Raw genomic sequence first — 26,448 nt, forward strand, 5'->3', positions numbered from 1 at the left:
TCACTCGCCGCAGCCCCCAAAAAACTTTGACGGAGCGTCCTCTCGGGGGTTATCGACCCCCCGGCGAAGAACAGGTGTGTGGACGCCACAGGAGCGTTCCTCTGGGGCTCCGGCGGTTCATTCTCCGCTAATTTCTCTGCTTTTCATCACCAGATTGCAGAGTCGGCTCCGCGTCGCAACTCTTCAAAGGAAGCTGAAGCGATATCCTCAATTATGAGGGGGGGGGGGATTCGGCTCACTTAATTTAACAGAACTCCAAACCCCTCATTTAACTGGTTCGGAGCGACACGCACGGATTCAATCTAAGCTGCTGCTAACGGCTAATCCAGATCTCCTGGTTTTATTTTTTATTTTGTTTTATTTTTTCCATATTAAACATATTTATTTCTCTTTTTTAAAAAAAAAAACAGTACAAAATACACAATATTGCACATAATAATAAATCAATTGCACTTTTTTTCAGCTCACATCCAGTATTGTAGCATCATGTCGCCCCCGTGGGGTTGTTCTTGTTTTTCTGTCATCATTTTTTTTTTTTTTACTGTAAATCGAATAGGTAGGAATCTAAAAAGAAAAAAAAAGACAGCTTTTCATTATTTTTTTTTAAAAAAACAGCTTCTTTAAAAGATAGAAAACATCTGGGGGTTATAACGCCCCGCCTGAGCCCCCCAGAAACGCCCTGGTTCTGATCCCAAGTGGCCGCTTCAGCCGCTGCGGTGCTGATGCTGGGAGCTGCAGCAGCATCATTTATCTTTTCTTGGTTTCGTGACTGAAATGAGAAGTTTTTGTTCTCTGGGTGTCGATCCAGAACCCTGGTTGACCCCGTTCCAGCGTTGGTGTTTAAATTTGAATTTTAACTTATATATGAAGACGCGACGAAGCCAGAAGGCGACGGCAACCTCCAAACCCCCGTCAGAGTAGCCGAAATAAATACTAAACCTTAAAGTGAGTGTTTGTAGATATATATTTATATAGAAAAAAAGTACATGGACGTCTAACTTTGCAAATGTCATTAAGAAAATAAGTGTTATTTATTCATTCTTTAACTGCAAAGTCAGCGGATTCAAGGAGACATTTGTGTGACGATAGAAAGTCGCTCTTAGAATTCCAATAAACATCTTTTTTTTTTTTTTTTCTCTCGTCGTTTCTTCTTTTTTCACATTATGAAAGTCAAGGTCGGTGGGCGATCTACAGGTGGTGAGTTCGTACTCAAAATAGTTTTGTTTTTTTAAATTTATTCCGGAATAAAACGTATCCTGAACGGTGTTAGTTGTGCTTTGCGGGTGGCGGCGGTGGTGGTGATGGTGGTTGTTGGTGATGATGCGACGTCGACTCGCCGAACCTCTCCTGGAGGCTGGGAAGAAAGACAAAAAGCCCAAACTGGCGAAAAAGTGAAGCGTTATGGTAGAATAAGATCCCCCCACCCCCCACCCAACCCCCCCGTAGACGCCAGCTAGAAAAATATATGCAAATAAACAGAGGCGAGTCAAAGTGGTCCTCTCCTCCCTCGGGATCTCCGCTGGTGGAATTACACACCCGGTTTGAAGAAATCGCTCCAAAGTAACTCCGGATCCATTTTTTGGTACGCGTGACATTGTAGATTTTCTCGTGTCCCGTCACGTGTCCTCTCGTGGTGGTGGGGGGGTGGAGCTCGGTATCCGTTGGTTACCAGGTGACGTCCAGACGGACGCGTTAATCCACCGTGGGTTTTCACAGGAACCAAAGTTTCCAGCGCGCGTGCTTCTTGGACTCGGCTTTGGACTTGCGTTTGGGGGTGGAGGTGAAGGCCTCCTGGGGGGGGTAAGGCAGCGGCAGGAAGTGGGCGTCGTCCGTGGGGCAGAGCCTCTTCATCAGCGGCTGCAGCTTGTCCTCCTGCTGCTTGAAGTCCAGCTCCACGCTGAAGCAAAGAGAGAGAGAGAGAAGGTCAGAGGAGACGGGGGCGTAAGCCCCGCCTCTTCCTGTCACTACGGACGTGGGTCATGTGACCTATCGGCAAGCAAATCGAAGGATGCTGTGCCAGTTTTTATCTGATACTCCAGGGAAAGAAATAAAAAAACCAACTTTCAGTATAAAATGACTGAAGTTTAACATTTGGTTGCAGGAATGCGAACAGGAAGTGACATCAAAAACCATCAAACAACATAAAATCCTATTTCTAGACTTTTATTCTAAAATATGTCAGAATCCGTCAGAATAAAAGCGAGTAATCAAAAGATGCAACTGCTATGGGATGTGTTTCACAAGCTTTTCCTTCATGCTTTTATTTTGAAACCGCCATCCCCCCCCCATCCATCCTTCCCCTTCCTGTTAATCCTGACACGTTCTGACGCCCGGCTCCTCCTCTAACCAGATGAGTCTCGACAATGTGACCCCATCCCACTTGACCCCCCCGTCACAGGTGTCCGTCAACCACCCCCACTCCACCCCCCCGGGGAGGGCGACGCCCACTCCTAGCCATCTTTATTTTACTTCCACCCCCCCACCCCCCCACCCCCAGAGGATTTATCTGGATCTGCCATCCTTGTAATCTAGGCCCTGTTAAGTGTACCTCAGATTACAGCCCGGGCTGCGATAAGTGTAGACTTCATAATCTGCTAAAGCTTCCCCCCTAGACGTCAGCTTGGGGGGTGGGGTGGGGGGGTTTCTTACGGACGGAGATGCGTAGCGACAGCAGGCTCCGCCTCATGAATAAATTCGAGTCTTTTATCACTCAGAGATCCAGAGATCGGATTGGATTACGAGGTAGGAGTGATAATCTGACCGTTTTTCAAACCGACGTGTTTCTGAAATCCACCCGGAATTAAATTCTAACTGATATTTGCCGCCTGGAATTTGACACCGTCCCTGTCCCCCCCCCCCTGTCTGTCGTCTGATTTGCTTTTTGTTTGACTCAGGCGTTTTTTGGGTTTTTTTACGGAGCCAAGAAGAACACTGCAGCTATTAGCGATAAATCACATCCTGTTAATTACACTCGCATTAAATCCACTTCAATCGCGCACGTTGGTCTGCATGTGCAGAAAAAAAAAAAAAAAAATTAAAAAAATTCATATTCTCAATTTCCTCGTTTGTTTTAGCTCGTGATGTTTTATTTTTGCTCCAAACAACTTTTTTGATCGCAGCGATTAGCTGCGAAATAAAAACCTTTGCTGTGAGAAAAAAAAAATACAACTGTTCAATCTTCTAAATGTCCAAACCGGTCCGGAGAATCAAGGGGGAAAACCCAACCCGGTCGCTGCTTTGCCCTTGAATCCCAATTTTAAAAAAAACCCCAATCCAGATTCGACGTGTCTGAATCGGATTGGGTGCAGACTGAATCTGAGCTCCTTTAAGTCGTCAAATAATCTCCTTACGTTTCCAGAAAAGCCCCCAATTATTGCGTTGGGGATGATTGAGCCGGGCCGAGTTTAATCTGTGCTGACTTGTCTTTAATTCTCTTTTACTGTTATTGCACGACCCACAATGCATCGCTTCACACTGGCTCCTCGTGTTTAGTGTGACCGTTAGTCATATTTACCAATTATACCCCATATAATCTGCTTTATCAACGCGTGTCGGTGTTTTACATCGTTGGGTTTCTTAATCGTCTTATCTTGGATGCCGAAGGACGACCGCCCGCCTCTGAATCGCCCGTAAAGACTTTCCTCGACGCCGTCGCCTCCTTCCATCATCATCATCCTCGGTCTGGTTATCATCTGAAAAGTCGTTTCAGGTCCGGCGTGTCGTTCCGCATTCGCTTTCCTCTCGCCGAAAGAGGAAGTGAAGTGTTGTTGGCGTTTCCTGGCCCCCTCGCCGCCTCCCAGCCCGTCGGCATCATCGGATCGGATCAAATTGAAGCCGACTTCGGACCTTGTCAGTCTTTAACCTCTCTCCTCCGCTCCGTCTGACTCTTCCTCCCCTTATCTTCTCCGCCGGGCGCCGATGCACTCTCCCGACCGTCCCGCCAAAAGATCCGTCTGGTAGCTATGGCAACCGGCTCGCCACCATGTTGGGAAACATCATTAGGCTCTCACGAAAAAAAAAAAAAGAGCAAATGTTCCTACCGTCGCTTCTGCAGCCGCTGGAGAAGGTTAATAGATTTACAATAATGACTTTTATCATCTGTTTGCAATGCACTCTGTTATTTAAAGCACATTTCATCATCAGATAGTTGGTTTAATTATTAGCTTCAGGTCCACGCGTCTGAATGAAGCTATTGACGGCATTGCGCTGATTGTGGGGGGGGGGGTTCCATTGTGAGCGCTGATGCCCAGCAGTGGGGGATCCTCCTTAATCACAGCCACTCAAACCCATCTCCCTGTTTGATCAGCACATTAGCTCGCACAAATGCTGCGCGAGGAAAATGAGATTAAGCAGACGCATCGCGACTTACTGCCTGCGGACTCGAAATAAAGTGTAATGCATTCCAAATCCCCAGATTTCTCTGCGACCGTTCCCGCCTGCCTGCTTTCCTGCTCCCTCCTCGTTCTGTTTCCTCTTCCTGTTGTGGAGGAATTCTGGGGAAACGGTGAGATGAACGCGAGGTGCGCCTCATATGTCTGACATCATAAACTCAAGGCCCGGGGGGGCCAAATGTGGCCCTCCACATCATTTGATGTGGCCCACAAGAGCATAAAAGGTCAAAATAGTGTCTAGAAATAAGTAGGTCAAAATTGTGCTTTGAGCAAAACTACATTTCCCACAATGCAATAATTAAACCCATTTTAACTCTGACAAAAACGCTTTGAACAAAGTTAACGTCCTAACTTGTGTCTGATGTTATTTTTCTTTATTGATTGATAGTTTGATCCTTGATTGATGGGAGTTCTGTGGGTTTAACAAATTAAAAGGATTTATGTTAGAACAGAGAAACAAACAAACATATTTTTTCTGTGTAACTGTAATGTTTGTAACTTGAATAAGTTATAAATTCATAGTTATTTAACATTAAGGAGTAGTTACATTTATTTAACATATTAAGTTACATTTACTTACATTTATTAGTTACATCTGGCCCTTTCAGGACAGCAGCTATACTGATGTGGCCCTCAGTGAAAATGAGTTTGACACCCCTGACTTGGGGTTTTTGCCTTGATAGGAAGGGACGGACACGATCACTGTGGACACACCCATAGTGGACACACCCACAGTGGACACGCCCACTGTAGGACACGCCCACAGTGGACCCTTCTGGGACTTCCTGGGAGTTATCCCCCCCCAGCGTTCCTCCTGCTCCCGTCTGGTGTTCCTCCACCTCCAGAGAGGTTGTTTTCATGCAGATTGCAGTAATTAGATCTCCATTTAATCCTCCTGCCTGCGTGAATGCAGCTGCTATATTTGATTCTGTGTCCAATCACTAGAATTCTCCACGCGCGGCCGTCCTCCTAAAGGAGAAGTCGGATCAATTGAACAGTTTTCAAACATCTCATTTTTAAATTCCTGCCCTTTTGTGAGGTTGGAGTCCAGCCAGGCGCTGGCAAGTTTTGTCAAAAAGCGAGCCTTCTGTTCGGTATCGAGTTTCTGTTTTTCTGCACTTCCTCTGCGGATAAAACATCTCAATCAGTCAGGAAGACAAACATGGAGTTCTTATTCTGATGTCATGATCGGCATCGATCAAATCAAACGACAGCTTCACTTTATTTAGATCGGATGTAACTAATAAATGTAACTAAATGTAACTCAATGTAATGTAATGTAACTACTCCTTAATGTTAAATAACTCTGAATTTATTACTTATTCAAGTTACAAACATTACAGTTAGACAGAAAAAACATGTTTGTTTGTTTCTCTGTTCTAACATAAATCATTTTAATTTATCAGGTTATTAAATCCACAGAACTCCATCAATCAAGGATCAAACTATCAATCAATAAAGAAAAATAACATCAGACACAAGTTAGGACGTTAACTTTGTTCAAAATGTTTTTGTCAGTTAAAATGGGCTGAATTACTGCATTGTGGGAAATGTAGTTTTTGGTCATAGCACACTTTTGACCTATTTATTTGTAGACACTCTGGACTTTTATGCTCTGGAGGGCCACATAGAATGATGTGGAGGGCCACATTTGGCCCCCGGGCCTTGAGTTTGACACACATGACTTAGACTCTCTCATACAGGTTGGATTTAGTCTCGCTGACACTTGTTTGTAATTGGCTCATTTTTTCGACAACCTTTTATTCATTTTTCGTACTTTAATTCAGGTCACGGCGATATTGACTAGAAATATTGCAGAAGCGTTTCTACCTGGAGCCATCATGAAAAAAAAAGGAGAAGAAGACCTTCATCACAGAATAGCTCAGAATCTATAAATCTAGACGTGGTTTCACGCCAAATTTGGTGCTCACAGAGTCAGGCAGAGCAAAGATAAAGGACAGGTAGATGCCCCCCGGGGGTCAAATCACACACAGTCACCATTAAACGTAGTGCTGACTCATTCATTATCCCGGACCGGCTCCTGTCTCAGCAGTCTGCCCCGTTCCATCCATCCTCTAACTCATCGCCGGTTCCCTCGGCGTCCTTGGCATCATGTGGTACAATTCAATCCATCTCGCCGTCGTCGTGAAAAGCGACCGTTCTCCCCGTCCGTCCGTCCGTCCGTCCGTCCCCGCGGCGACGCGGGCGACCGAATATCACATGGTACCGAGAGCGCCTTCATTTTCCGGAGCAGATTGAAGTTTGTGATTCATCAGTTATTGAGAGCAGCGGTTCTAAAATGATTTAAATGGGTCATCGGAGGCCCGGCGCCGCCCGAGTGGAGCGGCAGCATCCGCTGGAAAGAGCTTTATTGATCACCTCTCACCCCCGCTCACTCTTTAAATCTCTATCTGTTGGTCTGGTGGAGATCATACTGATCATCAGCAGGAAGAGAAACCTCCATGTGCAGGTGAACCTGGGGTTACGGCACTAACTGGTTCAAATCAGGATTAACTGAAGATAACCACGACCACTTCTCTACTGTTCTTTATTTATCAGTGTATGTTAATAATATTTGGTCAAGTTTCGGAACGCAGCGCACTTCCAGATGCCGTCAGCCAATAGAATGCGAGTACGGTATCACGTGACTACCAACTGAAAAACCTGCGATGTAGTGAAGCCGTGCTTCTTGAAGCGTGAATAAACGAGGGCTTACATTTCTTTCCCACCCAACCGGTCCAGACGGATGACCGCCCTCCAGAGTCCGGGTCCTGTCCGGAGTTTCTTCCTCAATGAAGGAAGTTTTTGTTTTTTTGTTTTTATTGTCCAGTAACATGATATTATCGGTTTACTAGTGATTTTACGAGTACAATATCTGTGGTGAACAGACATAGAGTAAATCGATTCTTATTTTTACGTGTAATTTTATGGAAAACCGACGTGTAATCAAGAACGACGTAACCGAGGGATACCCGTCATCGTCGATCACTGTCTGCTATTTCCTGTCTTCACATCAGGACCAGTAGATGTCTTCATCACCACTGGTTTCCCTAACCTTGAGGAAGACGCTTAACCCCGTCCTTGCTGGGTGCCGACTTTTCCTCGAGGAAAGGTCATCTTTCAGTCAATCAATCAAAATCGATCTCTGTCAATGTGATGAAAACATCTTCTAATGTCAAAGAAAGGGGGAGGAGGGGATCGATCGACCTTTATTTTACATCCAGTCCCTCCAGATATAAATACAGACCTCCATACTGGATGTGTGGCTTTGGATTCATGTCTTTAACGGTCATCAAACCAATTTTAAACCTGAAATCAGCCGTATGTGAGCGCCAGAAGCTCGCCGTCCTTTTTCACGACGCCTTCACGGTGATTAATTTCACCTTTTACCGCCCGGCGCTCGTTCGTTTTATAGCGTTCACCCTCCGTCCTCTCCAACCTCCTCTCATCCCTCCTTCCTCTCCCGTTTCCACGCATCCTCTGAGAGCGATGGCGTGGGGAGACGACAGAGAGAGGCGTTGGGACACAAAGAACGATGGAAATGTCCAACTCCCCCTCGTTTCCTTCCCCCTGTTCTCCGTCCCTCAAAGGAGAAGAAAGACGGAGGACGCCGGGACGGTCGTGTCTTTGAAGAAGAATCTCCACTCACCTGTAAATAATGCACGCGCTGTTCCGGCACGTGTCGCAGTTGGCCGTGTCCTGTCCGGTTCGATAGGAGAGTCTGCGGGGGAGGGGGGGAGATAAAGAGTCGTGAATGAGTAATTACAGATCTGGTTAAGTCGCCTTTCCCTTTCTCTTCTCGTTTGTCGTGGCTTGTTAGCCTGGGTGGGGGGTGGGGGGTAAATGAGGCTGATGAGGAAGTCACGTTGCCCTCCTGGAGCGGCGTGTCAGCCATTAGCCCTGATTGACTGAGCGGAGGTCAGTCGGAAGCGACCCCAGGACGAGTTCCTGGGACCATCAAGGACTTTGCTTCGTTAATTTTTGATGACATCGCAAATCTGTTGTCGTCTCGAGGAAGAAGACGCCGAAAGGAAGTCGGCGTAATGAGATGAGCGGGTGGAAAAGGTGGATATCTGATGTCAGCAGGTTTGTCTGATTGTAATTTGACCTCCTGACCTATTGAGTCACATGCGGCGGCTGATGGCGAAGACGTCCAGCCGCCTTCCTGGTTTAACGTTTTAGCTCGGAGGAATATTATCTCCAACAAACGCGCGTTAGATACTTCTTGGCATCGATCCTATTGTGCTGACTGTCACATTTATTCCCCCGTCTGTCATCTTTCCAGTTGAGGAAATATTTTTCACATCTCTGAGGGATTTTTATCACGCCGCCCGTGAGGTGCGGAAGCGATAAAAATTAAAGCGCCATCATAAATCCTGCATCCCCTTATCTACTCCTTTTTGTGCTTGATGCCCTGATCGATATGCAAGCAAACCTCGGTTTCCGACCGCAATTCGTTCCTGACGGCTGTTCGAATACCAATTTGTTCGAATTCCAAATACATTTTTCCCCATTACAAATAAAACTACAATAAAAAGCACATTACCATCACGTTTTCTCTCGACTTTTCTCGCGCTTGGCGGCGAGAAATAATAATAATAATAATAATAATGAAGGACTAGATTTATAAAGCATTTTTCTGGACTTCTAAGACAAAAAATTTCTGCATTTTTTGGTCCAATTTTGATTTGATCGATGTCTAAAGCGTTTGAAAACCGGGGTTAGCTTGTATCAGAAATGTTTTATACCGGTATTTTTACGTAAAGCTGCAGAACAGGGAGGTAAACGCGGAGACTCTGCGCAGCGACTTTGGGGAAAAAAGATGGAGACGGGATCGATAATCCACCCATGTTTTTGCAGGAGGAGCTTGGATCTCTTGTTTCTGAACAAACCAGCCTTATTATTTTCTCCCCAGCCCTCCTGATGCTCTCCTTTAATCTTTCACCCCCCCCTCACCACCACTACCACCACCACCACCACCTCACGGGGAGGTGATAAGACAAAATAAGAGCTGAGAGCTCATTTCTTCAGGCCTCCCCCCTGGGGAGAGTGGAAGCAAAAGCACCATTAACAATGTATTTGTACAGCCTGAACCCCCCCCACCCCCTTTTGTGTTTATGCTCGGGGGGGGGTGAGGTCGGCGAGTGGATCGGAGTCCAAAGGCATCAAAACACGGACACACACACACACACACACACACACACTCGGTGTTCAGAGACGACCGGGGCCCCCGAGTGTCATTAATTAAAAGCAGGCTGCCGACATTTGCTGATGATGCGGGAAATTTATTCCTGAGCCTTTTATTGTTGCATGAAACCGTTAATGTTGTGTAGAAGTGCAGACGTGCGTGGGCCGCGAGGACATAATGCCTCTTTAGACGCTTTTTTTTTATCGTCTGCGTCTGTAATTACAGACACATGTTTGTCATGTTTGATGACAGCGTCGGTCCTGATAGCCGGCGTGAAAGGTTCTTATTTGAATGAAGGAGGACAAAAGAGGGAAGAAGCTGCTCAATAACACAATCTATTGTGTGTCAGCTGAATACAGGGTTAAACTTTTTACTTAAAAGACAGTTAGACTCTTTTTTTTTTTGCTATTTGTAGAAGAAGGATTTTTTTTTTTTGCAGAAGTGATTTTTGGATAAATTTGACATTTTGATCAGTAAAATACAGTATTTTCCGCATTATAAGGCGCACCTAAAACCCTTTAATTTTTTTCAAAAACCGAAAGTGCGCCTTATATTCCAGTGCGCCTTATGTATGAAACAGTTTGAAAATAGGCCATTCATTGAAGGTTCACCTTATAATTAGATGCACCTTGTAATCCAGTGGACCTTTAATATGAAAAAAAAGTTTTAAAATAGGCCATTGAAGGTGCGCCTTATAGTCCAGTGCGCCTTATAGTCCAGAAAATACTGTATTTGAGTTATTTCTCGAGTAAATGTGTAGATATTTGCTAAAAAAAAAAAGTTTGATTTGAAGACGTTTGAACACAGATAGATCTAGGTCAGTTCATGGTTTCTGTTTTTTTTACATTCCCTTACGTAAAAAAATGTTCTCCTATCTCTGTACGTTTTCGGTCGCATTTCATTTCTGTAGAGGAGACAAACACAGCTCTGCATTTACCTCCACGTGAAATAGAAGCAGGCAGTTAAACATCTGATGTAATTGCGCTCACAGTTCACCTATAGCCCGCGGCGCCGTGTTGTGTTTCAGTGACATTTATGTAACAGGACCGTTCGACTAACGCCGCCGCTGCCGCCGCCGCCGCTAAAGGGGCGTCGGCTTTTCATGCTTAGCTCGCTAAAAAAAATGTGACTTTGGAAAATGATAAAAAGTGAACAGGAGGAATGTTTGGATGGACTCCACGACCTTAACTAAAGTGTAGGGTTGTGTGATTAATGCACAGATTGTTTGGTGAGTCTTTCAAGCAGATGGCGCCGTTAAAACAGTCGTCACTCATTTCCATTCATGAATGGAATTCCGTCGGATTCAGACGCGTCTGACGCGCCAGATGTTTGTGGCCAAATGTTTTCAAGCATTTGCAGTTGCAAGGTTATTTATTTTATTTTATTTCTTGCATGTTTGTGATTCCCGCTGGTTTTGTACTCCAGTTTGGGGCGCTTATGTGGATTTTCTCACTTTGTACCCCCCACCACACCACACACACACCCCCCCCGCCACCCCTGCCACAGCACCGGGTCGGGCCTGATAGCGATCGGAGTGCAGAGCCTTAGCAATTCACTCAACAAATTGGCCATTTTGTTTGCTTCATCCCTTCAGATAGACAATCCTCTATTTCAGCAGCCCAGATCCTATCGGCCGCCCGTTTGTATACGCTCGCTGTCCCCCCGCACAGTAAATGGCTTTTTCACGGGCCGTGGCTCCTTCATGGACTTATTTGAACCCCTATTCCCCCCGAAAAATGTTTGGATGCTGTGGAAACCGTAGACACAGCAGTCCAGCTCTTTGGACATCTGCTTCGTTTAATGCAGTTTAAAATATACCAGTGTTTGTTTACCCCGTTGTTGTCAGGAATAAAAGATACAAGTAGAACTAATAGAAATGCTGATTTTACCTGTGTTTAATTAATTATATATGCGTCACGTAAACAATTATTAAAAAAAAGTAAAGAAATGTAAAAGTCACGAGAACACACGAGCTACGTCTTTACTCCACCAATGAGAACGAGATCCGGTCTCACTGATGTCGTATCCATCCGCCAGGTAGCGGTGGTGTCCTCAAAACGTGGCTCGTATCTGAAAACACTCGTATCTGGAGGTACTATTTTACGTCTAACACGCGTCACACACGGTTTTGATTCCAGTGGACGTGATGAATCCCTTCTGTTTGGGCTGAGCGCGGTTGAAAGGCCGCGTTCACAGCGTCTACGTTTCCTACGACGATCCATCAAACCGTCCGGGACAAATCGAGCGAGATGACTGGTCTGTAAATAAGTTGTGCTGCGGCTCCCGTCACATCTAGAGGGGAAATCATCACAGAAGGACACGGCGCTGCGCCGCGATAGCGCCCACGGGGCTCATGAGGTGAACGCCGTCATCGTCCCGGCTGCACGCCGCTGATCGAGGCTCCTCCGAGCGGCTGTCAAACACACGAGCCTTTGACGGTCAGATTGAGGACTAACGCGACGCGTGAGGAGGACGGCTCATCTCCTGCTGGATCTGAATGTTTGTTACTCCCGTCGGATTAATCGTGCTGACTCGTGCAAACACGAGTCAGCACCGGCACCAGATTCTGCATCAGTAGGTGTAACCTGAAGTATTTGAACTACGTAGAGGGTAAGAAGTAAGGTAAGCATAGGGTAAAATGAGATGTCTTACCCCTCCCTGTGGGCCTCGCCCTTCTCCAGCTCCTGGATGACCCCCAGCAGCACCTTGATGGTCTCTTGGCTGGAGCTGATCAGGTTCTCCATGGCCTGGAGCTGTGCTTTAACATCCCCATCCTGATTCATAGGCACTATTTGCTTGCAGGCCTCCTTTGCGGGGTCTTGCGCGGCTTCCTCCCCGGCGCAACTCGACGCCGTCTCCTCCACGCTCCGGAGGGATCGTGAGGACATCTGCCCCGTGTGGCACTGCGCCTGCGTGGTGGTACAACCCCTCCCGGGTCGCGGCGGCGGCGGCGTCTCGCTCTGCAGCCCGTTGAGCTGCAGGCCTTTCTTGCGTTTGCTCCTCACCGACGGACTGTCCAGACACTCCACCTGGGTGAGGGAGTTCCACGCGATGGGGCCCGTCACCTTGGACGCTCTCGGCGAGCCCTCGTCCGGATTGAGCTGCCTCTTGCTGGAGCGATCGGCGTCGGACTCCCGGCGTTGCTGTTGTTGTTGTAATCCCGTGCCGGCTTTGGATTGGACGCTGCAGAGCTGGTACTCCGTCTGCATCCCGCCTCCCGCCAGGCGTTCTACGTCCGTGGGGCAGCTGAGCAGCAGCGCGTCGGAGCACGGGCTGTCGGGCGCGGCGTGCTGCTCCACCGTGGCGATGCACTCATTAGTATGGAGCAGAGCCCGGGTCCTGCGGACGCCGCTCCCTCCCCCGCGGGCTCCCTCCGCCTCCTCGTCCAAACCCTGCTCAGCCACCTTTGACCGCTCCACGACAAAACCGTTATCGTGACCTTTGTAACTCTCCACCGCCGCCGCGTGTTTGAAGGTGTGGCCTTTCTTGCGCTCGAAGGGGAACGTTTGATACCGTTTCTTCAAGTCGGGCGACGTCTGCACCCCCGTGCTGCGGGTCACGTTGGGGATGGACCTCCGGGCGGGGACGGTCATGTACTTGCGGTAAGCCGCCTTGTACGACATGGGCTTGCCTCCTTTCCCCGCCGCCTGCAGCTCCGCCTCTCTCTGCTCGTTCTGCGCCTCGCAGATATCCTTAAAACGCACCTGCAGGGCCTTGTTCCTCTTCCTCACCTGTCGACTGGCTTCCAAGGAGTACTTCACCTCCAGCGCCAGCGAGGCGTTGGCCGCGGGCGCCGCCTCCGAGTCGGACTCCGAGTTGGTGAGCATGCATTTGCCACCCTCCTTGCTCACCATGTTTCCTGAAGGGGAACGGACGAAAAAAATCCCACGTTAATCACGAGAAATGACTCAGAATTGACAAAACATGCAAAATCTCACCTTATGTACCTTATATAAGGAGCATTTTGAACAAACAATACGTCTACCCTTGAAAAACAAACCTTTTTCGTTTCCATCACCTCCATTTTTATCCCCCTCGATCTCGACAATTAAAAGGATGCTTTTAATCATCTTCTCTGTTAAAACCCCAAATTCAGCTTCATTTTCAGTCATTAATCATTTCCATTTAAAGCCTCTTGCAGGTCCGAGTCCTCCTCCTTGTCTCCCACTCTCTGCATTAATGAGTATTTGTGTCTCAGGCTTTGTAGGAGCTGGGAGACACTATTCTGTTGACTATTCAGAAGCCTAAGGTGTGCAGTTAATTCCCATGGTTAATTAGCTTTAACAGGACTCTCCAGTGACTGACCTTTCCCTCTCGCTCAATAATTAAGTAAAAATTGGATTTTTTTTTTTTTTTTTTAATAATAAACCAATGTAGAGCCACACTTGCGCTGGAGAGCCTGGCGTCCGTTCGTTTTCAATTTTCCAAATGAACAGAGACGAGACAACAATCTACAAAAATAAATACTTTTTTTTTTTAAAAATTAAAAAACCTCGGAAAGATATTTTGCAAATTTCTTTCAGCGACACTGAAGGAGAGGCTGCTTCTTGCGTTCTAAATAACCTCCAGAGTCGACAGACCCCAGATATCTAACAGCTGTCTGGTGACCCCGTCATGTCGGGGTTGAAGGAACCCACGTTTGAAACTTCCGGAGCCGTCGCTGACAGATGGATCCAGCGAACGATGATCCTCCGAATATCACAGGAAACACTTCCTGATCGCAGCACGTCCATATTGACGAATGGGAGCGTACAGCTGCCTGCTGCTTTGGCAGATGTTGTTTTGATTTACAACAAATGAGTCGTTACCGTGGTGACTAAATGACCAGGAAGAGACGAAACGCGCAAAAGATATTCCCTCCGCACGCGTCTTAATCCTTATTACCAGTGCAAACCTGGAGGTTTTTTTTTTTTTTCGCCTTCTTCTCTCGTGACGTTTATCCATTGGCCGTCGTCGTCACCGATAAACCGAGCTAACTTCCGATCTGATTTAAATTCAATCTGCCCCCCCCTTGTTCTGAGCCATCGGATGCTGACGCATCGCTGCCACGTTTGTCTGGGCGCGCGATGAATAAAACAGGATATATTTGAGCGTTACAAATTTGAATATAATTCAACTATTAAGAATAATAAGGATTGAAATTCAAACAGGATTACACACACACACACACACACACACACACACACATGCTCAGCGGTGCAAACGTTTCCACGGCGATATCCGGAGTTATATTTGATCCTTTCTGTCAGCGCCGCGGGCGAACTGATGCGACCCGGCGTCCACAGAGCGGGTGTTTGTTCACCTATTGGCTTCGGGCCTTAGCGGCGCTCGCACCCCCCCCCCCACCCCTACACCCCTCTGGGCATCTTGCATAAACAGCCTGACTCATCACGAAACCCCTGCGACAACTGCCCCTGTTTGGGTCAGCCGGGGTCATTTTCTGGTTTTAGTGACCCGTAATTTATGACGGATGAAAAACGGTCTTGTTGTAGCATTGCAACGCATAATCTAAAGGTCAAAGGTCATTATTTTGGGTTATTCCTCTCCACATAAATCAACTTGTCACGGCTGTTCCTTGGGATGTTTCCCCTCTCGCTGTTCCCACACCCTCCCTCCGTCCTTCCTTGAATCTTCGGAGCGCCGCAAGGACAATCCTGATGAATCCTGGTAATGTAATGTATTATTCTTTAATGGAAATGGTCTTTATGCTCACAGCACATGCTCATTTAAAGCAGCGCTTCTTGAATTAAAAAAAAAAAAAAAAAGGCCCCCGTTACTTTTTTTTTTTTTTTGCTTCATTTTAAAACCACCGACTCAGCAGTTTCCTGAATGGCAGTTGCCTAATTGAACTTTCGGTGGCCGCGGGTGAAATCTTTAAAAGAAGTCTTAAATTCCAGTGAACCCGATTAAAAACCTGAGGGTCGAATGTTTACCGTAACTTTTAAGCACGACTAAATTTGTTTTATCGCTTTTTTTTTTGCCTCAGTGGAAGGGAAAATGAATTAATATAGTATTCATCGCAAAAACCAGTCAGTCGATTAAACGCAGTGAATACACCATACATGTCAATTAGCAAGCGTTTATCGGCTCATGGAGCTTTATATTTTTATTCCTTTACATGACTTAGAAGTTTTTCGGATGCTCCTGGCTTGAGAAACAGTGTTTAGTTGTGGTTTAAAAGGTGAACCTGTGCAAATATTTCGGAATTTTGCAATAATTTGTTCAAAAATTGAACTATTGTGCGGTCAACCTTCATGTCCGTCCTTCATCGAGGATGTTTTCCGTGTCGTCATTCTGCTCCATCGACGCCTCGGCCGTTACACCCTCAGGTATCACAATCCATTACACTGAATTAGAAACGACTTCCTGTCATCGAGAAGAAACCTTCTTCTCCTTTTGTTGGAGAGCTTTACAGCTGAAGTAGTCCTCGTCATCATAAAACACCCTCCACTTCGTCATCCATTCATTACTTCATGTTATATAACAGCTGGTTCAGGCAATAGGGAGCTTTTGAATGTATGGAGCTGCAGATGATCCTACTTCTCTTCTTGGAGATGGAGCTCCTCTCCCTGCTTCTTGATTTTATTGAGTTCTTCCCGTGTTGTTGCTTTTCTGTGTTTTGATTCTTGCTTAATCTCTGATTAAATAAAGATTAAATTAGGTTGAAATGAAATTAAAAAGTCAGAGCAATGGAAACGTGGAGCATGGGAAGATTCCTAATTGGTGGACTGCCTGAAGGTCTCTTGCCAGGAAGATTAAAACTGGTTTTTGGTGGTGGGAGATCATGCAAACACCACACAGAAAAATCCCAGGAAGTGGGGGGGTCCGAACCCAAGACCTTCTTGTTCTGTCCTCCCCAGCTGGAATTTAAATTTTTAGACCGGATCGTTCACATTTATTGCCTCCTCCCCTCCAAATCCGCCAGCGAGTCGAAGCGAAGTTGGGACGCCGCTAGCGTTACCTACACTAATCCGGGTTCATCTGCTGTTTTATTTTGTTTTCCTCTCTTCTCTCATTATCAGAGGCTTCGTCATGTTTGACGAAGTCTTGAATCGTCTCCCAACACTCATTATTCACTAAAAAATAAAAGATCGCACTCTCCTGTTTGCGTCGTTTTTGGTTAGGTGGTCCAGACTCTGCTGCGGAATGTGAACCTTTTCTCCTGGGGTGTGATGTGAGGGTCTATAATGCTGAATGATTGACTGAACAGGTTGGCCTTGAGGGATAACGGCGGTACAGTACATTAGACCGACACCAAACACAGCAAATCCCTCCTCGCTTAATGGTAGCTTAATGCCGTCGTATGGAACGCTGCTGGAAATCGCCGGATTTGAAGAGATTTTGTTTCTAGTAATTGTTGCCTGGTCATCACGGACCGCCGCGCCGTCGTAGAGCGTTGGTTTAAGAAGATGTTTGAAGTGCTGACATATTTAAATCATCCATATTAAAACAGGATGGCTGAGCTTTAAAAACGGTTAGTTAGACCAATTGCCTCACGGCAAGACGGTTCCTGTGCGGAGTTTGTCTGTTATTGTTCCGTATGGGTTCCCCGGTTTCCTTCCACCTCTAAAGTCACAAACTTCAGGTGGATTGGTTGGTTCCAACTTGTCCATAGGGGCATGTGCGAGAGTGGTCGTTCGTCTTTTGTGTGGTTCCTCGGTGTCCGGAGCATCTCCCGATGCCTGTAAATCCCCTGGGGTAGGCTCTAGAAACCCCTGTGGCCCTCGAAAACCAATCGAAGCAGTATGGAAAATGAATAAATGAGCTTTAAAAACACATCAGGTATCTATGGTAACCAGGAAGAACCACACGGAACTCCAGGTGTGTCGAAAGCAGCGATCGATTTTCATTGGTTGCACTAGGATGGAAATTTGTTGGTTTGATTAGCAAACATCAACATCATCAACGTAGATGGGGAGATGCTCCGCCTCCTCCTGAGAGGTGATCCCAGGCTCATTTAATCTGGTTCATCCCAGGCTCATTTAATCTTTGAGTCATCCGTGACCACGTTATCGTAGTCTGGCTCGTAAATCGTCCGTTTTTCGTAAGGAGACGAGTAACTCTGACCCCTCGGATTGGTTTAGACGTCCGCCAGACTTCGAGAACATCCCTACACCTGGTGAGACTGACAATCCGTTTCCATCTCGTGTGATCCCCCCATCGATATTTATGACACGTTAATATGCATGTCACGCTAAATCACAGTGACAGCACACGCTGATTGGACCTGCCCGCTTGTATCCTGATGCGTTCCTCCCTGTTGTGGAAGCGGCTCAGTATTCCGAGCGTCGGTCAAGGCTTTCCGATCCTTGGACGAGAGCCGGTGGACTTTGTTCCCCTTATTATTTATTTACCGGCTTTGTCCCCGTTGAGTTGCCTCTTTTTGTTGTTGTGTCCTTCCATTCCGCGGTTGGCTCGGCCCTCCGCCGCGCCCCCACCCCGCCGGCTCCTTCACAGCCTGATGAATACATAGCAAACCTGTAATCCATATGTCAGTGAACATTCCGTTGGGATGGAGATCGGACCCTGGGAAACGGATGCTGCCTTCCCTCATCGTAATGCATCACATCTCCTCCTCCTCGTCTCGCTATACCTCTTCTTTCTTTCGCTAATCTTTTTCTTCCCATCCTTCTCTTTGTGTGTAAATGCCATCCATCTCTTCCTCTCTTCGCCTCCCAGCCACACCGAGGTTTCAAAGCTGATGGGTAACCGGAGAACTCCCCCCGGCTGCTCTTGGATTCCGTCTTTTTCATCCTTATATATATATATATATATATATATATATATATATATATATATATATATATATATATATATATATATATATATATATATATATATATATAAATAGAAATAGATGCACACAAACGGGTGCAGAGAGGAAGTGTGGAAAGTTTCCATCGGGTTAGGACGGAGGTGGTGATGGAGAAAGGATGTGAATCCTTGGAGAGAATAAGACGCTGAAAAGCCATCATGTTCCGTCGATAAGATTTAACATTTTGTCAGCCTTGCTGACTTTTTTTTGTGCGAGTCCCAAGCGGTGGCGGCGGCGGCGGCGGCGGCGGTCTGAGAGCTTGTATGAAAACGGTTTTTGTAAAGCCCTGCGTGTGCAGGAATTCAGTTTCAGGTATTCTCGGACAAAAAAAAATGTTGAATCCTGTTCACATCGGGGGGGGTTTTTTGGGAGCCTGAACGTCTTTCAAAAGCGACAAAAATCCTGGGCGTGTCACTTCCTGTTTGGACTGTCCTCGTGGTGGAACCGCCAACGAGACTTTTAACAGGATTACTCAAAATCTACCTGATGGATTTTCACGAAACTTGGCGAGAGTGTCGCAAACTTGACTCCGAACAGCCAATCAGGATCTGGATTGGATCGGCGTTTTTTTTTAACAATAGGAGTTGGGGGATTTTTTTAGTATATTGGTTTCACGGAAGCTATTTGATGGTTTACCGTTAACCTGGGTGGGTGGGGGTGGGGGGGCAGGTTTTTTTAAGGTCAGCCTATCAAATGACTGTTGCCTTCAGGTGCGATGCTAAAATCGGGAAACCGAGCTTCCGTCTGTCTCTTTACAAAATGTAATCTACGGTTTGGATTCGTCTTTGGAAAACAAGCAAATTAAATAGAATCCCCTCCGGCGGGGGGGGTGGGGGTGGGGGCGTTGTCAGTTTTAAAGATTTTATAGACAAAACTCTTAATTGAAGAAACTTTTTTAAAAAAGGGGGGGGGTGTTTTTCTAATTTAAAGAATTGTTTTGTCGCCGATCCGTACACACACACACACACCAGGTGGGATCAGGTGCGACGCCTCTCCCTCTACATACACCTGAGGCGCTTTTGGTGGGTGTGGGGGTGGGGGGGGGCATCACACTCTTAATGAATAATCCTATTAGCACATGAAAGCTAACATCTGGCTCGTTTCCCCAACGCCGTCGCTCCTGCGGAGGAGAACAATTTGTTTTCTGGATGAATGAGCGCCTTCTCCCGGCGAGCGGGGCGGCGGGGGCCCATGCCGCTGTTGGTTTTACCCTCCCTCCCTCCTACCACCTTTATGTTTGGATGTCTTGAGAGATCTTTTCTCTCAAAAAACATCCCTCCAAAAATAAAGTTTAAACTTTTATTTCTGTCATCCTATAGGATTACATTTACACCACATGACCTGTCATGTCACCCCCTACGGTCGTGGAGCACCCACATCCTCTCATCCTCTCCTCCCATGCTCCCATTATTTCCCACAATGCCTCCTCCTCCTCCTCCTCCTCTTCCTCTTTATCTCTCTCCATCTCTTTCCCTCACTCCTCTTCTCGGTGTCTGCGGGAAGTGAAATGGAGCAGAGGGGAGATGCTATCGGAGCGCTGACGTGAGATGGGGTTGAAAAGAGGGGGGTGGGGGGGCAGATAGCGATGGCAGGGCTGGGGAAGGGGGGCGGCGGGGTGGGGTGGGGGGGATTCTGGGAATGATAAGCATTCCGGGTGGCAGCTGAAGGACGGCGAGGGTCCGAGATATCCGAGTCCCGCCCACACACACACACACACACACACACACACACACACACACACACACGAACAAGTAATCTGTGACTCCACCGGTTTATTAATCTAGATTAGTCTTTAGTTTTTCGCCCTTAATCAGACGCAGCCAACTGTCTCATAAAATGCGGGATAAATTCCCGCAAATTTTTTTTTTTTTTTTGGGGGGGGGGGGACTTGATGTCAGCGTGTTTTACGTAACGCTGCAAAAAAAAAAAAAAAAAAGGAGAGAGAGAGAAAATGCAGCATCATGCGAGCCCCTTTCGTACGCCAGCGCGGTTCCAGCGATGCATGTGACGCCAGTCGGGTTACATCAGGACCAGAGGCGGCGGCGGCTTCGCTCACTTGTTTCCCTCCACCGTCTGCAGCCACATTCACCACATTCCAAGTTTTCCAAACTGACTGAATCGTGGCTTAAACTTGGCAAAGACCACCAACACCCCCCCCCCCCATGATGAAATCTCCCCCCCCGTTTAACGGCTGGATCCCATGCAGCGGAGGCATCCGACCTTTCTATCTGATGTTTGATCACCCGACTGGATGATCGACATTCCCTGTGGTTTATCCCAGGCTCAGCTCCACACACACACACACACACACACACACACACACACACACACACACACACACACACACACACACACATCTCCAGAGATTATTAATCTGACTTTCAATCCCAGTTCCAAACCAGAGGTGAAATAGAGGGGAGGATGATGATGATGATGATGACGGAGGTGAGGAGAAGACGAGCGACTCACCCCAGACTGTGGATTACTGAAGGAATGGATGCGATCGCCTAGATTCCCCGTTTTGCCCGTGCATGCCTGTTTCCTTGGGGGGGGGAGATGAGGCTATTCCATGGCAGAAGTTGGGAGGACGTGCGGGCGGCGGCGGCGGCATGCGGGCAGAGCGGCGGCGGTAGTTGGAGGAGTTGTTGCACATCGGCGTCCTCTGATCCAGTGGCGTGAGGCTCCTCTAAGCCCCCGTCAGTCAACGCTCCCCCCCTGCCTTTCTCCTGCACAGTGTCGGCGAGGGCTCGCACTCACTCACTCACACACACACACACACACACACTCACACACACACACACACTCATTCACTCACACACACACTCACACACACACACGCATGCGGCGGATGAACTCCGGACGCCTCAGCGACAGAGCCCACGCAGGCGGAATATCCTCATCGTAGCGCCGCAGTTGTCCTCTTCGGTGTTTATCCTCGCTTGTGTGTGTGTGAGTGTGTGTGAGTGTGTGTGTGTGTGCAGAGGAATAGAGTCGGATAGAGAGAGAGAGGGGGAGGGAGCATGGGGAGAGAAAGAGAGAGAGATTGCAAAGGGAGGAGGGAACGTTGCGGCGCAGAAAGTACCGCTCAGGTTTTTTTTTGGGGGGGGGGGGGACTACATCTGGCAGGTTCATGCATCATCCCTCCTTCTGGAGGCAGAAGCGTTGCCCATGGTGACCTCGCCTCCGTCTCCGACAGATGCGCGTCAGAAAACTTCCTGCGTCGGATGCAGAAAGAGTGAAATCCCCAACTTCCTGTTCCGAAGCGTCGATGGAGAAGCTGACGGAGGCGGGGGTGTTTTCCCGACCTCTCAGCTCCGTCCGCCAAATCCGCCGATTGAAATTCCCAGACTCCCAACGGCTCTTTTCTTTTATGTGGGAGGGCAGATTACATCTACTTGCCCCCGCCTCTCAAAGAGCTCGACATCCTCATTGCTGGGGTATCCATCTTTTCCGAGGCGCCAGGAAGTCGCTTTTCCTCCAAGGTTTAATTACAGGAGCAGCGTTCAAATCAACAGAATTGGGCAGAGCAGTAACCCTGCAGGTCAAGCCGAGCTGGAAATGCCCGACTGGAGCACAGGGGAAACCCCCGGTTGTGCGCCGAGCCTCAGGTACCATGGTAATGAGCCTCGGCTCTCCAGAAAGCAGCAGCTGCTGCTGCGAGTGTGTCGGCGGTTCTGGATGCTTTGGTACGTCGTGTGATCGGTGAACCGAACACCAACTAACACTTTTTATCTTATTTTATTTATTTTTGAACTCTTGTAAAGACTCCAGTGAAAAACGAGACAGATTTTGCTTTAATTATCAGTTTTAATGGACTTCCTGTCGTCTTGAACGGACCCAAACCGAATTTATCTTTTAAATAAAAGTCTCTTCTGTCATGATTGCATCTTAGTTGTTTGTTGTTGTTTGTCGTTGTGTTTTCTTCCTTGTTGATGTCAAAAAAATCTTATTTCCGGATCTGTTTTTGGATAAAAACCTGTATTCCATTAAGGTCAACCAATCCTCCGTCTCCCTTGAGCTCACCTGAGCGTGGCCCCGCCCACTTGTGACCTCATCGAAGACACGCCTCCACCCTGTGACATCACGCTGCTTCCTGTCTTTCTGCTGAACGTAGGACTGGTTTGAGCTCTGACTTTTCCTTTCAGCAGAATCTGCTGGCGTGAGCAGACCGTTTCTCACGCGGTCGCCACGGTGACACCGCTCTCCTATTGATTTCATCACAATAAAGCCCGAGCCCCCTGGGGGGGAGGGGTGGGGGGGGGGACGCCTGTCCGGCGTGTCCTTGTCCTGAGCGAGGCTGCGGTTAAAGGAAGATGCTCGATACCTGAAAACCCAAAATTAACACATGGACGTTAAATAAGGGACCAGAACCAGAGGGCGTCCGGCGCAGGTCACCCCTACAGCCCTTTTTTTCATGTTACCCCCCCCCTCACTGTGGACATACTGACCTATAAAACCAGCCCATGTTTGTACACCAGCATCAGAATAGACCGGGGAGTTCGTTTACAGAGGAAGTCGGAGTTCTTTCCGCCGCCGAGGGAGTTTTTGTTCCCGTTTTTTGTTGGTCTGCCAGCAGCAGGAAAAATCTTTAACGGAAGAACCCACTAAAGATTGGACCACATCCGATTCTGAGGCCCACACAAAAATTATTTTATAATCTATAATCTATTTTATAAACTGTAATCTCGTCCTGTCGAGTGCGTGGCGTTTCCATGGCGTTTCCGTGGCGTTGGGACGTCCTTACCCCCTCGCGCTCGTACCGTTGACACTCTGGTGACGGCGCTAATCGGTGTTGTGTAGTTCGACATCCCCGTTTGTGAATCGGACACCTGAGTTATCGATGGCGTCTGAACCTCCGAGCTGCTCTTGAACTCCTCGTTTCTGTCTTATTTGCACATGAGCGGCGCTGGCTTTGGCGTCACCCCTCCCATCCGTCCCTCTGGGATCCAGAGTGCATCCATCCACATGGAGCGCTTTGGAGATGACTGTCAGGTCTGCATGCAACCGTATTACTGGTGAAGAGAGCTGTCTGCTCAGATCTCTCTGCAATCACCGAACAGAAACGGGAAAGCGTGAGCGCCGTTTTATTTTTTTATTTTTTTAGCTGACAGGACGGTATGATGAGTCGCCCAGGCAAGTCTCTTAAAGAGAAGCAAAGCTGGGGAAAAAAAAGTCCGGAGGATACATCAGCGAGAGGCTGTTCCCATCTGCTGCCGTTGTTTCATCAAAGTTTGGTTCTAACCCGTCCAGAAAAGTGTCTCCAGAATGAATCGGGTTCAAGAAAGGGCATCAGAATTTTATCTTGACTATCTGTCACTCTCTCTCTGTCTGTCTCTCTTTTCCTTGCCTTGTCTCTATCCCTATTCTATTTCCTTTCCCACCCAACCGATCAAGGCAGATAACCGCCCTCCAGAGTGCGGGTCCTGGCCGGGGGTTTCTTCCTCAATGAAGGAGTTTTTCCTCGCTGCTGTCACTTATGCTTGCTCTGGACGGTCCTGTTGGGTTTCTCCGTCTGTTAAAACACTTTGAAATTGTCTGCTGATGTGATGAAGCGCTAAATAAATAAAGGTTGAGTGATTGATCTTTTAAAGTTAAGGGAGAAAAGGTGGGATCGTCCACAAAGATCCTCGCCGAGAGCGAATTTAAGGTGTCAACCGCCTCCGACGGCTACCTTTTTTTAATGTCTCTATTTGTGTTTAGTACACCTACACCCCTGTCTTTATCATAGACACGCCACTCTCCGATGGCGTCTCATTTTACCGTCCCTCTGCTGCCCCCTATAGCTCGGGAGCCACTTTTAAAGATCCGACAAGCTTCCTTCCCAGAGAGTTTGACACACGCAGCTTCCGTTTGAAATCACGCCACCCCTTCTCTGTGGAATTTCTTTGACAAACGAGAGTGTCTGTTCTCGGATGTGTTACGGTTTGATGTGTTGGGAGTGCGAAGCCGCGTCCTCGGGCTTGTCTGAGCTGGCTGCTGTCAGAATGAATGTCGCCGGGGGGTCACTTTCATGGCTGGCTGCCCGCCGTCTCTCCGGTTATTATTTATCCTTTATGTATTGGGAGGCGTTTATCCAGGCGTCACATTTTTACCAAACACAGCATCAGAAGGAGGAGGACGGCGGTGAAAACAGCTTCGTCGCATTTTAAGTCCTCTTTAAATTTGCCATAACTTGATAAATAGTCAATTTATTTGGGGTTTTTTTTAATTTTGGTTCTAAAATAGTTTTAAACAATGCAAACCCCCCCCCCTAGTAGAGGAAACTCTGGCTGATCCGGGATCAGTTTGACGCCGTTCCGGTTCAGGAAAAACCACCTCTGTTGACATTTTCCCATCTGCTTCAGAGCGACGAGTCGATCTGAGGAGAATAGAGATCTTATCGTGTGACTCCCCCCCCCCCCACACCTAATCTATCCATCTCATGAATTCTCCACGCTCGGAGCCTCCTTTTGCTTGACGGCGTGGATCGCTTGTGTTTGCCTCCCCCCGTCGTTTTTCTCTCCGGGTTGTGTAATTTCCGTTGTAATGAGGCGGCAAACTCATATTTCATCAGGCCTGCAGCTAATTGAGAGAACGAAGGAGTCGTTTTTTTGGGGGGTTTTTTATTCCCTCGGAGCCTCCCCCATCGTCCCTCACCCGCTCTTGCTTTGTCAGGTTTCTCTCCATCCTCTGAGCCGTTTTCACCCCCCCCACAGGCTTAATTAAAAGCTTAAAACAATGCCCTGTTTATAAGGCAAACATCTCGACTAGAACAAACACCCATCCGGCTCCTCCGCTGTCGGCGGCTGGAGTGAGATGAATTATCAGGGAGGCGCTAAAGGATGATGGATCTGCCCTCTAATCGCTGCTTTTCCATTACCGCCAGTATAGCCCCTCGAGCGTGAGAGACGGAGGCACCCCCCCCCCACCCCTGCCCCAACATAAATGTGAAGGGTTTCCATGTTTCAGCAGGTGACTCTTGATGATGACGGGCTCAATGGGACGCCGTTAAATGATCGACTTCCGCGAGCGTTCCCTTCGTCTTCGTCGTCTCCAGAGGGATGCCGGCCGATCGATGTCGGGGTTTTTCCTGAAATACGACTACGTGTGTTTTTTTGTTATTCTGACACGGAACGCCATCGATTACTTCGTGCTTTTCAGGTAAACAAAGGTTCATTTTTCATTCTGGGATCTGATTGAGGTTTTTTTTTTTTTTTTATCCGTTCCGTCCTCGATCGGATTCCATTTTTCTTTCTCCAACTGAAGTCGGCCTTCGAGTTTGAATGCAGCCCGAGTCACGACGCGTTTTGTTTTTATTTAGTTATTTAGGTCTTTGTTTGTTACTGCCCCCACCCCATCAACAGCCCCCCGTCACACATCTGAGAATCAAAATCGATGGACGAGTGAAGGATAAACTTCCCATCTCGTCTTCCCTCCTAGTTTATTTGATTTCCCGTCATCCTCCCTCCCTCTCCTTAAAAAAACAAAAACAAAGAGGTGAATAAGTGGGTTGTCATGGTAACGGCACCGAGGTTTATCACCGCGATAAAAGTGAGCGATGAGCCCCCGATTGGGGGAGGGGCGGGGAGGGGAGACCGACCGGCCCGTTGAGTTCTGACGGTCACGCCGGCGGGGGAAACGGCTTCCACTAAAAAAAAAAAACACGCCGCCGTCGCCCCCGGCGACCACCTCGGAGGAGCTCACCTGTGTCGTTCCATCGGCCGTCGTGCCCCACATCTTTATTCCTGGCGTTGAAGCCGAACAGCTGGCGCGGCATGTGTTCCTGTTCCGTATTTAGATCTTAATGCTGGCAGCATTGACGGGTGAGAATCTCGCCCTGTTGGGGCGCGGCGTGTCTTTCTGTTCGTTAGCGTCCTTTTTGTTGTTCTCTCTCATCCATCAGTCACAAACTTTGTTGTTTGAATAGGTTCTGTGGATCCGTTAGAAGGTGTTCCCTCACCTGTGTTTTACCGATTCCCCATCAGCTGATCCTCAGTATCCAATCAGAAGCTGCGTGTTACTGAAATTTTCCAGCAGATGTTTCTCAGTGTATCTCCATGCCGTTACGATTGAAA

The 26,448-nt window shown here is 47.7% G+C and overlaps 2 protein-coding genes across 2 annotated transcripts in view; one reads left to right on the forward strand and one right to left on the reverse strand.

Moving 5' to 3' along the window:
- Window positions 1-26,448, forward strand: part of dock1 (dedicator of cytokinesis 1) — a 102,482-nt gene that overhangs the window by 41,210 nt on the left and 34,824 nt on the right. The window lies entirely within an intron of this gene.
- LOC137588630 (inhibitory synaptic factor 2A) lies at window positions 529-21,413 on the reverse strand. Its single transcript, XM_068305795.1, has 4 exons — window positions 20,864-21,413; window positions 12,232-13,438; window positions 8,041-8,112; window positions 529-1,897 (listed from the first exon to the last, which is right to left on the reverse strand). Exons 2-4 carry the CDS (start codon window positions 13,431-13,433, stop codon window positions 1,711-1,713), a joined length of 1,461 nt encoding a protein of 486 aa, XP_068161896.1. The 5' UTR covers window positions 13,434-13,438; window positions 20,864-21,413; the 3' UTR covers window positions 529-1,710.

This window comes from Antennarius striatus, chromosome 21 (assembly GCF_040054535.1).
Source record: "Antennarius striatus isolate MH-2024 chromosome 21, ASM4005453v1, whole genome shotgun sequence".
NCBI classification, from domain to species: domain Eukaryota; kingdom Metazoa; phylum Chordata; class Actinopteri; order Lophiiformes; family Antennariidae; genus Antennarius; species Antennarius striatus.